Source organism: Pelophylax lessonae (genome assembly GCF_965119305.1).
Source record: "Pelophylax lessonae genome assembly, chromosome: 10".
Classification (NCBI taxonomy): Eukaryota; Metazoa; Chordata; class Amphibia; order Anura; family Ranidae; genus Pelophylax; species Pelophylax lessonae.
The window spans coordinates 57,891,912-57,910,302 of NC_138777.1; the positions used below are offsets into that span (position 1 = coordinate 57,891,912).

At 41.4% G+C, this 18,391-nt stretch overlaps 1 protein-coding gene across 1 annotated transcript in view; it reads left to right on the forward strand.

The window, feature by feature from the left end:
* DCDC1 (doublecortin domain containing 1) overlaps positions 1–18,391 on the forward strand; it is a gene marked incomplete at its 5' end in the record, with an annotated part of 647,338 nt that overhangs the window by 345,513 nt on the left and 283,434 nt on the right. The window contains one exon of the mRNA XM_082270964.1: positions 4,153–4,313. Within this exon, the coding sequence (XP_082127090.1) occupies positions 4,153–4,313 (161 nt within the window). The remainder of the gene's footprint in view (positions 1–4,152; positions 4,314–18,391) is intronic.

The window sequence follows — 18,391 nt, forward strand, 5'->3', positions numbered from 1 at the left end:
GTTTGTACAAAATATATAAAAGATTCCTTATTCAACCAGACACCAATAAAAATGTAAATTGAATTTTAAAGCGGTAGTAAACAGCTGGCTTTAAAAAAAAAAAAAAAAAAACCTGCAAGGCAATGTCATAATGTGCTAAGAGTCATTATGTGAAACATATCTTAGAACAAAGCCCTCCAGTGCCACGTTGTCACCGGCACCGGCTGAAGGCGCTTCCATCTTCAACCAGCCTTCCTTCCTGGTTCACGGACTCCGGCTGTGTGAGTGGGAGCCGCGATGACGTAACTCCCGCGCATGCGTGCTGGAGCCACCATTTACGGCACTGGACTCTGAAGGAATGGCAGGGGTTAGTCGTTCCTTTAGAGCGCATGCGTCGATTACGTTACCGGCTGCATCTAACGTAAATAACTCCTAAACGATCCACGTTTAGGAGATATTTACAGTACCTATAGGTAAGCCTAATTATTAGCTTACCTATAGGTAAAATTCATGCATGTGAGTTTACGCCCACTTTAAATAATTAAATGTGAAGCTGCCCCTTTAAATGTAAATTTAAAATATTTTAAAGTAAGGCATTCAACACATTATGTGTACAACTAAACTGATACAATACAAAACCAATAAATAAATAAATAATCATGCAAAGTCCAACACAAATTTGATAAAAAAACATTAAAGGTATAAGTCCAAGAAAATCAAATATAGTCCACCAGTAATATTCCTATTCCCCACACCAAGTGAACAACCAGGACACCTTCAGGTATTATAGTTTGATTCATAACCACCCCGTGCCTCCTTAACTTGCCAATATATAAAATATTCCCTGAAAAGGATGGGTTGTACCAAAGATATGCCAAATAGTTGCAGTTGGCTGTCAAGGCCAGCTTTTCCAAACTAGGGTTCCTCTGGAGGTGTCTAGACTTTCCTTGAGCAAAGAATAATTTCTGCCTCTCAGATAAGCAACTAAAGGCACTACACCCCTTTTTAGCTATCTGTAAGGGGGACATTTTTGCCACTGACTGCACCATGGGTTGTAGATATAAGAATTAATAGCAGGGGTTTCCTGAAATCAGAAAGTTGCTCTAGAGTTATAGACAGGGTGGCTTGCAAATGCTTAGATTCAAAATACATTCCTAGTTAAATAAGACACATGGGGGTATGGACTGGTTAGATCAGTATGTGTGTACCTTGCTTGGTAACTTACAAGAAATTTGTTTCCAGTACACTATTCATTTTTGTGGCCTATATGCAAAGAACTTAGAGCGCCACTCCAAGCATTACAAAGCCTCCCCCGGCAGTCCAAAACATAAAACGGTGCTGGCTTTCAAACAAGCTCATCCAGGCTAGCAGAAGCACATCAAAAGACAGAAGGTGAAAACGCTGCACACTGGAGCCCAGCCACTGTACAGAAAGATGAAAATGCTTCAGCCTAAACTTCTCCTGACCACACTCCTCTGACATGTTTCGCCCCAGCCATGGGGCTTAATCATAGAGATGATTAAGCCCCATGGCTGGGGCGAAACATGCCATGAATCTTTGTTGCAAAGTTCAACCCTTTACTGAAAAATCAGATACCAGTGCAAGTCAGTGCAACATTTCTAAGTCACACAGCACCCCTTCTTCGTGCAGGGGCCCCGCATGACTCCAAAACATTGCAATAAATTGTATAGTGATGTCACCTTTTAAAAAAGGTTTGGGCTTTGCAACAAAGATCCATGGTATGTTGGCAACAAATTTCTTCTATTTGTGCTGCAGGACTTATAGTAGCTCCTTCCACTCCCTGTATTCTATCCTTTCGTGGCATTAGATGACGTTTTAAGATGCTTAGAGATAGGAAAAGCCGTCAACATTTATCTAAAGTTTTTATAATAGTTATGAATGGACTCAATAGATGGGCAGATCTCATTTTCACTTCTCATAGGCTATACTGAGTTCACCTTGAGCACAAAGATAATACTGGCTGCTACTTCCCATAGATACCATTGCACTTGACCCACTTAAATTTATATATGATGTGTAAACAGTGAAAGTAGAATGTCGCTTTTGACCAATCCCATGCAAACTCCATACAGCTGTTGCAAACAACCCTAAACCAGCTGCTTTGTTTTACAGTATTGTATTTTGTACAGGCTCCTGTACTCTAAAGGCTCCTACACACTATAAGAAAATCAGGCGAACATTTTCATCCGAGGAACCTTCGTACGATTTTCTTATAGTGTGTACGCAACTTTCTACAGCCGATTTCGACCTTCTGAATGAAAAGGAACAAGCTCCAAAATGTGTCTCGTATGGGAACAGTACGAATGATTTTCATTAATGTATATCGTTTTTGTACAATTTTCGTACGAGAAAGATCAGAAACGAAAGACTGTGCATGATCAGAAACAATAGACAACAAAAAAAAGCTTTTGTCGGTCCAGAATTTTCGTACAAATTTTCCATCATCGGTTCCAATTTGCTGTCATCGTTCGCCCGATTTTCTTATAGTGTGTACCCCACTTTAGGCTACTTTCAATGTAGTTTGCATGGTAAAATGCATAATTTTTCTGTGCAGTGCAGCTCTGGCAAAGAGCAGTGCAATGCAGATTTCAGCACATCTCATTGCTTGCTTTCTTTCTACTTTATCTAGTGTCACATAGTGACACTTCATTGATGTCACTGCACAGCAGCATAGTGCGTTGTGCTGCTGTGTGGTGACATGTAGTGCCATCCAGTGTGGTGTGGAAAAATGCAGACATGCTGCACATTGTACCAGAGTTGTGGTGTGAACAAAGCACATAGAAAATATTTGTTTTCTATGTGCCCCAGTGCTGACCTGCATTTATCTAATGCAGAACAATGCAGGTCACCACACACAGTTCTCCTGCTGCTGTTAATTGAATCCAGTGATGAGGGAGCAGGGGATGGGAACAAGCCACACTGTGGTTGTCAATAGACGCACATAGTGCGGCTCAAGAGCGAGCCCACATAAATACACCCCGTAGCAAGAATCTTGCTGGGGGGTACTCAATGGCAGGAGGAGCCTAAAGCGCTGGAGGGGGACTCCCAGAAAAAGAGGCTGGGGGGTCGCTCTGTGAAAAACCATTACACAGAGCAAGCAAGTATAACATAAAATAAAAGAGAGGCTTTAATATCACTTTCATTTGTCTTAAAGTGTATCTAAAGCCAATTTTTTTTTTTTACTTTTGAAGTAGGATATTCAATTATCCCTATCAGGTTTTTATTTTTGTCTATGTCCTTGCTGGGGAAATACAGTCTCTCTAATTGTAATGGTGACCATTGTCAATGGCAATAGAAGCGAGGGAAAATCCAAAATCTTGTTGTAACTAGAAGAGAAAGAAAGGGGAAATCTTTCAATGGGCATCTAAAAGCTCATCAACCTCACTCTAGAGAGATTTCTTTTCTCTTTCTATTGTGTCCTTGGAACAGTAAGTGAAGGTAATCTCCTGTATATATTAAAGATGTCAAAAAAGGTGGAAACTTACAGTTTAACCAATCCATACTCTATCCAAAATAAAAATAAAAAGTTTATGTTCTAGTTATACTTTTAGTTCTTCTGTGGCTAGAGGATCATCAATGGACAAGGTCTTGCCAATAAATAAAATAAGGATATACCGTTTTTTTTGAAGCCTCCTTAAAGATTTATAATGCTGATTGCATTATAATGCACTTACACATAGGTTGACAAATACCTCTTCGCTGTGTTGTATGATTAGATCCCCCGTTCCAATTTCTGCTTGATTTTGTAAGGTAAACCCTTAAAAATCCATTAGCTAACACACTAAGAAAATGTAGTGTGTACTGCAGGGGGAACGTGAAAATGAAAACATAACCTTTTACAGAGGGTCCGATGAAGTGCGGCTAAGCTGAGTGCTCATTCTGTACAACTGTCAAATCAGCTCTCTGCCTCTCTGCCAACGGGTCAGAGCTCAATTATAATCCTGTTGCCCCCCCTGCTGGTTAAAAGCCTGTGCTCATTTTGTTACTCTACACTGAGATAAACATTGCAGTCATTTTACACTCCCTTTAACATTGTATATGAATTTAATTATTATGTGTTTGGGCCACGATTGTAATAGAGTAAAGAGGATTTGGCACAGAATGTGTGTTTTGCTGTATGATTTTTTTTTACTTTGTTTTGCTTCATTCCAGCTACTTCAAACTATTGAACAAAGGCTACAGTGGTCTGCAGACTTCACTGCTTCAAGCCTGAGGCCTTCCCGACTCTTTGATGAAAAGGGACAAGAAATTAAAAACCCGCAGTCTTTGCAGAACGAGCAAAAAGTTTGGGTTTCTTGTGGGGAAGATTACAGGTAAGAATATTCCAGTTTAATGTAGATTTCTGCTATACTAGAAAGTATTGTTTTTACTGGGGCATTAGGCGATATGATATGATATTTCATACCTCGCAACTTTCTTTGTGCTGGCTTTTCAAAAGAAATACAATAATTTAGAGCAGGGATCCTCAAACTACGGCCCTCCAGCTGTTGTGGAACTACACATCCCATGAGGCATTGTAAAACTCTGACATTCACAGACATGACTAGCCATGATGGGAATTGTAGTTCCAGAACAACTGGAGGGCCAAAGTTTGAAGACCCCTGATTTAGAGGGTGAATTAAGGATTAAAGGAGAAGTGTGAGATATAACAAACCCAAACATACATACTCACCTATGTGGCTGTAGCATCGGCTCAATGCTGCAGCTGTCCTCGCCAGCTCTAAGACAGAGAACTGAGTGATTACATGACCACCGATCACTCAGTTCTTGGTCTTTACTGAGCAGAGAGCAAAGACTGTCAATCACCGCTCTCTGCTCTGGCCCTTCTGTGCTCACTGGAGAGCTGGGCTGTGGAGGGGGTGGGAGTTGCTGGCTCGGGCTCTCAGCAGCATGCCCATCAGGCATCTGGGTGAATCCTGACAATAATGTTGGGATCTCTGCAGAGCCTTGATCTGTGATGTCATCTGACAGTGCAGCCTACCAAGTACGTCATCTAAATATCATAAGCTTCAGCATTACTTGCAGTGGGGCTTGTTTCTCCCACTTACTTCACACCTTATAGTACAGGACTTGCTGTGATGAGAAACTTCCTCCACTCCCTGATCATCTTATGGGTCACATGACCAGGGAGGGGAAGTATGGAATCTGGTCTGGTTGGAGCACAGGCTGAGGTTGCCACACATCACTAACTGATATGATCTTTCTGATGTGCGACTACAGGAAGACTTTCTTCAATACTTTTTTAATACTACTTGCACATGAAGACCCAGTCACTAAAACCTCATATAAATGAACTGTAAAATGTCCAATCATATGAGCCAATTGGAAAATAATAAAAAGTCCATCAGGAAATGAAAGTGAGTAGTGTGATGAAATGAATCCAACATAAGAAAACGTGATCACAATGTTCAGCAAATCCCAACACCGATAAAGGTTAATAGATTGCGCTCACCAAATGTATAGGACCCAGATACCATATAGCATATGGGTCATATAAGCTGTTGGAATATTAGATGGATGTCCCAGCTGGATGAAACAACCTCAATGGAATCCATATGGATCAGCAACAAACGTGGATACACCAGATCCCAGCTCCAACACGGATATAGGTAAAAACCAGAGGGGGACAAACATAGTGTAATACTGCTAAAATCAATTTATTAAAAAGACATAGCCGATACACTTACAAAACGTCCACAGGTATAATGCATATCAGGGGTATGTAGTAGGGCTGACTGTAGTCCTCTTAACGCGTTTCAGCAGAAATGCCTTTATCAAAAGATAATGTCAGCCTCGAATTGCCCGCTATATATAATATTCTGGATAGCTTATCCCACTTGTAGGAAATTGATGGCGTGAGCCGCACCAAATTGCAATGGCGCCGGCGTGCGCTCCAGACCTCGCTATGGCGGACAACCAATAGCGTAATGTCACTTCCGGGACAAACCGTAAGTGACGATAATGGAACGCAATGATGCCAACGTGCGTTCCAGGACTCCATTCAATAGTGTACTTCCATCGTAACCTCACTTCCGGAATAAACAGGAAGCGACGGTACGCAACAGACAATTGTGGAAAAAGACTGCAATAGCACCAAAGATATAGAAGACACCTCCAATGGAGCCCGGGATAATTTCCAACCAAAGGGGGGATAAAAAATTGTGTAAAATTTAATATTTAATTGTGCAACATTAAAATACATAGATAATTACACATAACCAGCCAAATTAAAAGCTTATGTTATGTATAAAAATGGACCATAAATACTAAAATAATCTAAAAATACATATAAGCATAATTAAAAACATAATTAAAAAATAGAACTATTGATACATTGGAGGAAAGAGACATATAGTACGCTGAAGATAAAAAAGCTATAGTATTAAGAATGAATATTCAAGGGGATGTATCAAGCTGAATTGATAAAAGCATTTATGTCCCACTCGATATTCAAACCATACGGATAATAAGACTTTAAGGTATAGATCCAGTAAGTTTCTCTCCGGGAGACACCCCGTATTTAAGAACCACCTCTCCACGGAGGTACATACCGGTCAATAATCTGGAAAACTGTCACTTTTTTGTCTAGTGATTAGTGCAAGCAGCTTTTTTCGTTGTTGTTAGCACAGTAATCTTTGCCCTTTGTTTACTAAAATCTCATATATTAACAGAAAGAGGACTCTCGCGCTATTATGGGAAAGTGGTATGTGGTGAAAAAGTAGAAGGTCGGAGGTTGCAGCTAGCACTGATAGTTAATCCTAAAACTATGGCAGAAATTGAAGAGGTGGGGTAGTGCTGCGCTACCTCTTAAAGTGATAAATAGTAGGGCACAAAAAAGGGCCAACAAATAGATATCTCAATTGGTCAAGCAGGAAACATGCGGAAATATCAAGTGTGAACCAAAAATTGCATAAAAAAATATATAAAACCAAGTAAGACAGACTGTAATAGCAGTAAGTAATAAATAAAGCAAGCAATAAACAGTGCAAGTACAATGATAAAGTGCTACAGGATGGTGCAATTGGCTTAACACATTTTCTTATCAGCAATTGCACCATTCAGTAGCACTTTATCATTGCACTTGCACTATTTATTGCTTGCTTTATTTATTACTTACTGGTATTACAGTCTGTCTTATTTGGTTTTATATATTTTTTATGCAATTTCTGGTTCACACTTTATATTTCCGCATATTTCCTGCTTGACCAATTGAGATATCTATTTGTTGGCCCTTTTTTGTGCCCTACTATTTATTACTTTAAGAGGTAGCGTAGCACTACCCCACCTCTCCAAAATCTCATATATGCTTTAGCATATTGATGTAATTTTTAAAGTTGTTTTCAATCTGCAGATTTACAAATAACAAATCTTGTGCTTTTATCATAACTTTGGTAAGGCACTTCCTGTTATAGAGGAACAACTGTCTTCCAACTGTACTCTTTTGTTGTCACCCTGTCACACTACAAACAACCATGCCAACGCCCATTAAGCAGGCATGGTTCACCATTATCACTATCAGGAAACTGGTCCAAAGCAAAGATGTGCTGCAAGTGTTGGAGCTCATGCATGTAGACAGGAGGTGGCTGAAAGAGCAGTAAAGTGGCTTAGTGGTTCCCCAGCAGGAACTATACAAAAGAAAAACAGGGCGCACGACCAAGTGCATTATCCTAAGACAAATTATTTATTGAATAAAAAAGTGGTAAATATTATACTCACCAACTTGGCTATTGTTAAAAGCACGTCACAAATTCCAGCATAATTCCATCCATTTTCCATCAACTCATACAACAGGAAATGAAGATCCAATGGGCTGACGCGTTTCAAGGATTACCTCTTCTTTAGAGCCACATAAGACTACTGCTAGCACCCCTCTTATATATAGCACAATGGAGGGAAACACTCTTAGATGTGGGTGTCACCACCCTGCTCACTGGGTGGGATGGCCTCTTGCATCAACAACCAATGGACACAATCACATCACAATATCATAACATCACAGCACTGGATCCATCTTACACACATCCTAAGAGACACATGAACTATGTACTACTGAAAAATGAATGTTCAACATCATAAGGTCCATGTAAAATTATATAAAGGCATGAACCTCGAATAGTATGGTAAAACCATAAAACTCTCAGATCTTGCCTTATCCAGTGTTCCAGTGAAGACTGTAATTGTTAGCCCCATTGCGGCACTCCTCAATATTATCATTGCCAAGGTAGGTTCCCCACCAGAACACTATCTGCATGAAGTTTGGATGTTCTCCCTGGGCTTGCATAGGTTTCCTCTGGGTACTGCAGTTTTCTCCCACACTCCGAAGACATGGTGGTAGGTCAACTGACTCCAGTCTAAATTGGCCCTAGCATGTGTGTGCAGGTACCCTCCAAGCTAAATCTGCTCCATATTTTACTTGCAGGTCTCCCCTCAAAACTTGGTGTCATAATGAAAATTTTACATATAATGCATTACAAATGTAGTTGAACTTTTGTTTCATGAAAATATATGAAGAAAATCAGGACCAGGATGATGCATGTAGAGCACAAAAGCACAGATTCTCATACGTTTCAACATAGTAGTGCAATGCATTGAAAACTGGAAAGGAAACCTTAACCACTTTACCACCGGAGGATTTTGCTGTCTTACGTCCAGGCCACTTTTTGCAATTCGGCGCTGTGCAAATTTAACTGACAATTGCGCGGTCGTGCGATGCTGTACCCAAACTAAATTGATGTCCTTTTTTTCCCACAAACAGAGCTTTCTTTTGGTGGTATTTGATCACCTGTGCGATTTTTACTTTTTGCGCTATAAACAAATATAGAGCGTTTATTTTGAAAAAATAACAATATTTTTAACATTTTTTTATATGAAATTCCCCCCCCAAAAAATGTAAAAATCAAAATTTTTTTAAATTTTTGGCCAATTTGTATTCTGCTACCTATGTTTGGTAAAAAAAATCACAATAAGCGTATTTTGATTGGTTTGTGCAAAAGTTATTGCGTTTGCTAACTAAGGGAAAGTTTTTGGTGTTTTTTTTTTAACGCGTAATGGCGACGATCTGCGTTTTTTTTGTGGGATTGCGACATTGCGGCGGACAGATCGGACCCTTGACTGACATTTTGACTGAGAGGGAGGGGTTAATGTATGCCTGGTGCTTACTGACGTGTGTGGGGGTAGGTGACTGAGTGACACAAGGACAGATCGCATGTTCAGCTATGCTGAACACTGCAATCTGTCACTCCTTGTCACCTAGGAGATCCGCCCACTTTGTTTACACAAGCGGGCGGATCTCCAAACTCGATTCCCCGACGATCGGGGAAGAGCAGCAGCGATCGCCGCCGCTCCTCCCCTGGCCCGACTCCCGCTGTGACTGAAAACAGCGGGAGCGCGCCTCCGGCGGTGCGCGAGCGCCGCCTACAGGGGAGCGTAGGTCTACGTCGCTGGATGGAATCGAGCCACTTTGCCGCAGTATGGTCAACGTGACCGGTCGGCAAGTGGTTAAATTGCAGTTTTGAGTTGATAAAGTCTATCTACCCAAGGCTTCTGATTTCCATGTAGACATACGCCATGCTAAAATGTCATGTTCTTGATAATATGTGATTACCATATCACACCAGGGATTTCAACCCTCGGTGCCTTTCACTTTCTGCCCAGCTTCTGCACCCCCTTTGCTGACTCCTCCCTGCTTTCCTCTGATTTCCACCACCATCCTCTAGCTCTTCCTCACTAATCTGGGTTCTTCTCTGCTCCATCCTTTCAATCATCCCACTCACAGCTCTTCCTGCACTGTTACCATCTCTCCCTCCTCTACACTTGGCTTGGTCCCCTGTGCTGTCACACAAGAGGCTGAGCTACTTTCTGATGCTTGTTATACAGTTAGGGCCATACTGGAAGGGCGATTCTGTCAGGTGAGGGAACCACCTCCTCTAGATGCTACCTGGCTGGCATAGAGGCTAAGGAATCTTGCCAGCGAATATCAAGCGATATCCAGCTAATGAGGGAGAGACTCAATCCTTTGGAATAGAGATTTAGGAAAAGGGGACATGACCAAAAACTAGCAGTAGGAAAGTTCAAGAGTAATTTTAGAAAGTAGTATTTTAGTAGTGGATGCTTAGAATAGATTTCTAGGAAGATGAGGTAAAAAGGAGCGTCCGGTGTTGAGTAAACACAAGTTGTAAGATGAGTTTGAAGTTTAACAAGCTAACACATTTTAGGGGAACAAAGACTCCCCCTTGTTCAGGGCTATTAGACAAAAACAGAGGTTTACAAAAATAAAATATAGAAATGTATAGAAATAAAAAAAAGGCAAGTTAAAGCAATATTTGGGCATCATTTAAATAGATTGTGTAAGATAAATCTTCTACAAACAGAACAGATTTCTAGCAGAGGTAGAGAGTCAATCATCAGTAAGCAAAAGTAAATGATGGGTCACCTGGTCTTCTCTGCCATATCTTGTGCTCAAATGACAAGGCCTTTAGAAGCCAAAAATCTATAGTAGATTAAACTAAGTGGACTTTGACTGTAGCACAGCCGCAGTGTTTTCTGGATCACATAAAAATGTTAGGGCCAATCAGCACTGTCCAGACAGAAAGTCAGTGGTCATGCAGCCAGGACAGTCAGAGTAGGATGAAAAGTTAGAAAGCACCCCCTAGGCACACATTTAACCCTTTGACCGCCCCTGGTGTTAACCCCTTCCCTGCCAGTGTCATTAGCACAGTAACAGTGCATTTTGTTTTAGCACTGATTACTGTAGAAATGTCACTTAGGCAGACTTCTGGGAAAATTGGTGAGCCAATCACACAAGCAGGAAATGATGTTTCTGGGGCGTGGTCAGTACATTCTGTGTACAGAACAGCTCCAGGTAGCCATATTGCATTGCATTTCCAGAAAATTACAACAGCTGCAGATTGAAAAGGAAAGGTCGTTTTTAGTAGCATTCAATTACAATATGATTTGTGTCGCAATTGTGTATGCGATATTGTTTTTTCTTTATTTGCAATTTTTTTTCCCTACGAAAGTGGAGTTACCCTTTAAAGTAACACAGTGCCGTATCGCAAAAAATGGCCTTATCATTAACCACTTGCCGACCGCATACTGTATATATACGGTGGCAGAGTGACTCTCCCAGGCAAAACCATGTAGGGGCACGTCATTTGCCTGGGAGGAGCTAGGGGCCGAGTGCACGCCGATCGTCAGCGGGGAAGCCAGTGCGTGTGTCAGGCTGCTCCGATTGCTGCCTGACACCCTCGATCTCTCCCCGCTGAGAGAAAAGGACGGTCGTCTGTTGTAAACGCACACGACCGTCCTTCTCCCTGCAATGATCACAGAGAACATGTGATCCTTCTATATAGGATCGCATGTCTCTGTGATCATTTCACAAGCCCAACCCCCCCACAGTTAGAATGACTCCCCTAGGCTTACATTTATCCCCTTGATCACCAACAGGGTTAACCCCTTCCCTGTCAGAGTCATTTTTACAGTAACAGTGCAAATTTATAGCACTGATTACTATAGTAATGTCACTGGTCCCCCCCGAAAGTGTCAAAAATGTCAGTCAGGGGTCCGATCTGTCTGCCGCAATGTCGCAGTCCCGCAAAAAATCGCAGATCGCCCCCTATTAAGTAAAAAAAAAAAAATAAATAAATGACATAAGTCTTTCCCGTAGTTAGTAGATGCGATAACTTTTGCACAGACCAATCAAATTAGGCTTATTGTGATTTTTTTTCACCAAAAATATGTAGCAGAAAACAAATTGACTAAAATGTTAAAAGATTTTGATTTTTACAATTTTTTGGGGGAATGTTATATAGCAAAATGTGAAAAAATATTGTTTTTTTTCCAGAATTGTTGCTCTTTTTTTGTTTATAGCGCAAAAAATTAAAATCACAAAGGTGATCAAATACCACCAAAAAAAAGCTGTATTTGTGGGGAAAAAAGGACGTCAATACTATTTGGGTACAGCCTCGCATGATCGTGCAATTGTCCGTTAAAGTAATGTAGTGCCGAATCGCAAAATAGGGTCTGGTCATTAAGGGGGAAAATCTTCCGGTCCAGAAGTGGTTAAGGGGGTAAAACCTTCCGGTCCTTAAGTGGTTAACCAGACCCTGATAGAAGTCACAAGACTGCTATATACTGCTAATGAGAAAAGGTATTTAGCAGTTTATATTTACCAAAGTAATTTAATTTCCATGTTCTGTGTACTGTGGGAGACCAGATATAGTGAATCCAGGGTCCTGGGTTTGGTAACACTTTATCCACTCACTCTGAATTTGTTCACTACCCGGAGTTGAACTCTTACTACCCTCAGTAGAACCATTTAAGGGTTTTTAACCACTTCTGCACTGCTCACTAGAGCTGTACTGGGGCAAAGGGGCTCGATAATGTCTCTGTATTCAGTCACAGCGGGAGTCGGGCCAGGGGAGGAGCGGCAGCGATCGCCGCTGCTCTTCCCCGATCGTCGGGGAATCGAGTGTGGAGATCCGCCTGCTTGTGTAAACACGAGCGGGCGGATCTCCTAAGTGACAGGCAGGGTCAGATTGCAGGGTTCAGCATAGCTGAACCTGCGATCTGTCCTTGTGTCACATAGTCCCCTCCCCCCACACACGTCAGTAAGCACCAGGCATACATTAACCCCTTGATCACCAATAAAAATTAACTCCTTCCCTGCCAGTGTCATTTTTACAGTAACAGTGCATATTTATATCACTGATTACTGTAGTAACGTCACTGGTACCCCCAAAAGTGTCAAAAATGTCAGTCAAGGGTCCGATCTGTCCGCCGCAATGTCGCAGTCCCGCAAACAAAATCGCAGACCATTACTCGTTAAAAAAAAAAACACCAAAAATGACAAATCTTTCCCTTAGTTAGTAAACGCAATAACTTTTGGGCAAACCAATCAAAATATGCTTATTGCGATTTTTTTACTAAACATAGGTAGCAGAAAACAAATTGGCCAAAAATTTTAAAAAAATTAGATTTTTACATTTTTTTGGGGGGGAATTTCATATAAAAAAATGGGAAAAATATTGTTATTTTTTCAAAAAGTACGCTCTTTTTTTGTTTATAGCGCAAAAAGTAAAAATCGCACAGGTGATCAAATACCACCAAAAGAAAGCTCTGTTTGTGGGAAAAAAAGTAGGTAAATTTTGTTTGGGTTTGGCGTCGCACGACCACGCAATTGTCAGTTAAAGTCGCACAGCGCCGAATCGCAAAAAGTGGCCTGGACAGCAAAATCCTCCGGTGGTAAAGTGGTTAATTACAAAAGTGTGATAAAGCTCTTCAAGAACAGAGTGTTTTTTTCTGAAAGGGTTAACTCCCATCCAGACGACAGATTAAAAAAAGTGAAATAAGGGGTCTTGTTGGAGGCATTGCTGTTTGCGAATATGACAACCTTCTCCCTGACTCAGTCTTAATGCCTTGTCATAGTTCTTGATGCCTGCCTATCAGCACAGCAAGAGGGATTGCTTCATGTGTGAATAGTCACCTTAATGATAGCAGATGGAGACACCGCAGGGGTCCCAGCCCATCACGCTGTCATTGTCACAGGCTGCCCTGACCTGTTTTCCCTCCTCTGTGTTTCTTCCTTTTTAAGAGAGAAATGGATGGTAATTGAAAACCATCTTACAGCGTTCGTTTCCCCCCTATCTTATTTTATTTTATTTTTTTTTTTAACCAAACATTGAAAATGAAAATACACCACTTTAATTCTACTCTGCTGTCTCTTCGGTGATGCCATTTATCATATAGAGACATTTACTTTTCTTAAAGGACCAGTCATCCTAAAAATACAAACATGGTTGTATTTAGCATGACTCTTGGGCAAAGGCCTAGGGCAGCACAGTAAGGGGGGCAGCAAATATACAAACAGTGATAACTTTTTTATTGTTTTTTTTTTCCTCCTTTCTGAGCATTTGTAGATAAATTCAGCAGGAGAACTGTAGGGGGAAGGAAGTGTAGGGGATGTTCAGAGGAGTGAAAAGGCTCTTTATAGTGTAGGAAATCATCTCTCCTGTCTCTTGTTTGGTGGTCTGTACAGATGAAACGTGTTCTGCTTATAAAGCAGACTGCATGCTGCCTCCAATATCCCATTCTGTCAGTAATGTGTGCGTAAAAAAAATTACATGACGCACGGGGCGGAGCTTGAACAAAAGGACATCATCATTTAGATCTACGTGGGGCCGTAGAATCTCTAAATATGATGCGAAATGCCATTTTAATTTATGTAAAAGAGTTATGTGTTGACCTTGGCTGAAATACAACACATAGGTGTTGATTTACGAAAACAGGAGAGTGCAAAATCGTGTGCAACTATGCATAGAAACCAATCAGCTTCCGTTTTTTTTTTTTGTCAATGACTAATTGAGAAAACTGAAGTTAGAAGCTGATTGGCTACCAAGCACAGCTGAACCAGATTTTGCACTCTCCAGTTTTAGTAAATCAACACCATAATTTTCAACTTTTTGAAATGCTAGCAGAGTTTATGCAAAGGAAGGTGAAAAAAAGCATCAAAGTAATGCCCCGTACACACGTTCCGATAATCGTACGATAAAACTCGCTTTCGACCTGATCGCACGATAATCTGATCGTTAGTACACCACTTTCGACAGCCGATCACGACAGTTGGTCCAACAAAATCCGAAGGGATAAACAGGAAAACTTCTGTTGTACGATAGCCCCGCAAACGACAATCGTTTCATCAGTACAGTATGAGTCCGCTAAAAATCGATCGACAAAGACCGCGCATGATCAGAAACACTAAAATAGCACGGAAAAAGCCTGGCTGTCATTGTTTTTGTTTTGCACCATCTGATACGTAGCTAAGCAATCAGTACGACAAAAATCATACGGTTTGTACGCATTGTTGAACTCGATGTTAGTATCATGCAACAAAATGCGAACGATAAGTCGTACGATTATCTGAATGTGTGTACGGGGCTTTACTGTTCATGGGGTGAATTGGGGGTAATGTTTGCTTACCACATGAGTTGCAGTTGTATTAAAGATGTGTTGTTGTGTGGTAAGAATTAAAAAAAATGTAAAAAAATATATACATATAGATATATACACAGTATCTCACGAAAGTGAGTACACCCCTCACATTTTTGTAAATATTTTAACATCTTTTCATGTGACAACATTGAAGTAATTACACTTTGCTACAATGTAAAGTAGTGAGTGTAAATCTTGTATAACAGTGTAAATTTGCTGTCCCCTCAAAATAACTCAACACACAGCCATTAATGTCTAAACTGCCGCTGGCAACAAAAGTGAGTACACCCCTAAGTGACAATGTCCAAATAGGGCCCAAAGTGTCAATATTTTGCGTGGCCACCATTATTTTCCAGCACTGCCTTAACCCTTTTGGGCATGGAGTTCACCAGAGCTTGACAGGTTGCCATTGGAGCCCTCTTCCTCTCCTCCATGACGAAATCAAGGAGCTGGTGGATGTTAGAGACCTTGTACTCGTCCACCTTCCATTTGAGGATGCCCCACAGATGCTCAATAGGGTTTAGGTCAGGAGACATGCTTGGCCAGTCCATCACCTTTACCCTCAGCTTCTTTAGTAAGGCAGTGGGTCGTCTTGGAGGTGTGTTTGGGGTCATTATTATGTTGGAATACTGCCCTGTGGCCCAGTCTCCGAAGGGAGGGGATCATGTTCTGCTTCAGTATGTCACAGTACATGTTGGCATTCATGGTTCCCTCAATGAACTGTAGCTCCCCAGTGCCGGCAGCACTCATGCAGCCCCAGACCATGACACTCCCACTTCCATGCTTGACTGTAGGTTGTGGAGGACAGCCATTCAGACCAATTTGATGCAGTGTGTGGTGTATGGTCTGAGCACTGACAGGCTGACCCCCCCACCCCTTCAACCACTGCAGCAATGCTGGTAGCAATCATATGTCTATTTGCCAAAGACAACCTCTGGATATGACGCTGAGCACGTGCACTCAACTTCTTTGGTCGACCATGGCAAAGCCTGTTCTGAGTGAATCCTGCCCTGTTAAACCACTGTATGATCTTGGCCACCATGCTGCAGCTCAGTTTCAGGGTCTTGGCAATCTTCTTATAGCCTAGGCCATCTTTATGTAGAGCAACAATAATTTTTTTCAGATCCTCAGAGAATTCTTTGCCATGATCTGCCAACAAGGGCAGAAGATTTATTAGATGGAAAGGTGAAAAAAATTACTGAAGGTCCACTTTAACCACTTCTGGACCGGAAGGTTTTACCCCCCTTAACCACTTTAGGACTGCTCACTGTGCTGCTACTGCGTCTGCTACCTACGTCGCTGGACTCCCAGCTGTCTCGTCTAAACACAGCGGGAGTCGGGCCAGAGTAGGAGAGGCGGCGATCACCATCTCTCTTTCCCGATCGTCGGGGAAAGTGTGAGAAAATCCGCCTGCTTGTGTGAACAAATCAGGCGGATCTTCTCTGTGACAGACAGGGAGAGATCACAGGATTCAGCATAGCTGAACCTGCGATCTCTGTCTCTGTCACAGAACTCCCTCTTGCCACACACCTCAGTAAGCATGAGGCATACATTTAACCCCTTGATCACCAACAGTGATAACCCCTTCCCTGCCAGTGTCGTTATTACAGTAACAGTGCATATTTTTAGCACTGATTACCGTAGTAATGTCACTGGTCACCCCAAAAGTGTCAAAAATGTCAGTTAGGGGTCTGATCTGTCCGCCACAATGTGGCAGTCCCACAAAAAAATCGCAGATCGCCGCCATTTCTAGTAAAAAAAAAAAAACAATAAAAATGACAAATCTTTCCCGTCGTTAGTAGATAACTTTTGCGCAAACCAAAATCAAAATACACTTTTTTACCAAAAATATGTAGCAGAAAACAAATTGGCCTAAAATGTTTTTTTTTTTTTGAGAATGTTATATATCAGAATGTAAAAAATATTGTTTTTTTTTTTTTCAAAATTGTCGCTTTTTAAAAAAAGTAAAACTCGCACAGGTGATCAAATACAACCAAAAGAAAGCTCTATTTGTGGGGAAAAAAGCAGATATCATTTCATTTGAAATGATATGAAAGTGGTGTCGAACGACCACGCAATTGTCCGTTAACCACTTTACCACCGGAGGATTTTCCTGCTAAAAGACCAGTGGGTTTTTTGCGATTTTTTACTGCGTAACTTTAACGGACAATTGCGCGGTCGTGCGACGCTGTACCTAAACAAATTTCAAGTCCTTTTTTTCCCACAAACAGAGCTTTCTTTTGGTGGTATTTGATCACCTGTGCGATTTTTTGATCACGCGCTATAAACAAAAAAAGAGTGTAATTTTTGCAAAAACAACAATATTTTTCACTTTTTTTTATATGAAATTCCCCCCCAAAAAAATGTAAAAATCAAAATTTTTTAACATTTTCGGCCAATTTGTTTTACGCTACCTATGTTTGGTAAAAAAAATTTGCAAAAAGGGTATTTTGATTGGTTTGCGCAAAAGTTATCGCGTTTACTAACAAAGGGAAAGATTTTTGTCATTTTTGGTGTTTTTTTTTTAACGAGTAATGGCGGCGATCTGCGATTTTTTTTGCGGTACTGCGACATTGCGGCGGACAGATCGGACCCTTGACTGACATTTTTGACACTTTTGGGGGTACCAGTGACATTACTGCAGTAATCAGTGCTATATATATGCACTGTTACTGCAAAAATGACACTGGCAGGGAAGGGGTTAACAGTATTGGACAGGGAGGGGTTAAGTGTGTCCTAGGGACGTGATTCTAACTGTGTAGGGACATGTCTACTAGTGTAAAAACAAAGATCAACAGTTCTTCATAGTAGAACTGTCTGATCTTCACTTTTACACAGGGAGAACTGACAGGCGGCTTGTTTACATAAGCCGCTCTGTCTTTCTCCCGCTGTACCGGCGATCATAGTGTGACCGGCGGACATCGGGTCCGCTAGTCACACTTCCGCACTCCTCCGTGAACGAGCCGAGGCGGGCGCTCGCCTCAGCGGGCGCGCGCCCGCCCGCTATTGGCTCTAGAAGGAGTGACAGGCGAGCGACGTAGACCTACGTCACTCTGCCTGGCCGGGGCCGACTGCCGCAGTAAATATACTGTGCGCAGTCGGCAACCGGTTAAAGTAGCGCAGTGCCAAATCGCAAAATATGGCCTGGTCAGGAAGGGGGTCAAATCTTCCGGTCTTAAAGTGGATAAAAATACGCTCATTGAAAATGTTTTTGTCAAAGACATGTAGCTAAATACATTTTGGCCTAAATATATGACAAAAATTGAATATATTGGATATTTTTTAACAGTCAAAGTAGAAAATGTCAATTTTTCACAAAATCTTTGCTCTTTTTTTATTAATATCACAAAAAATAAAAAGCGCAGAGGTGATCAAATACTACCAAAGAAAGCTCTGTTTGTGG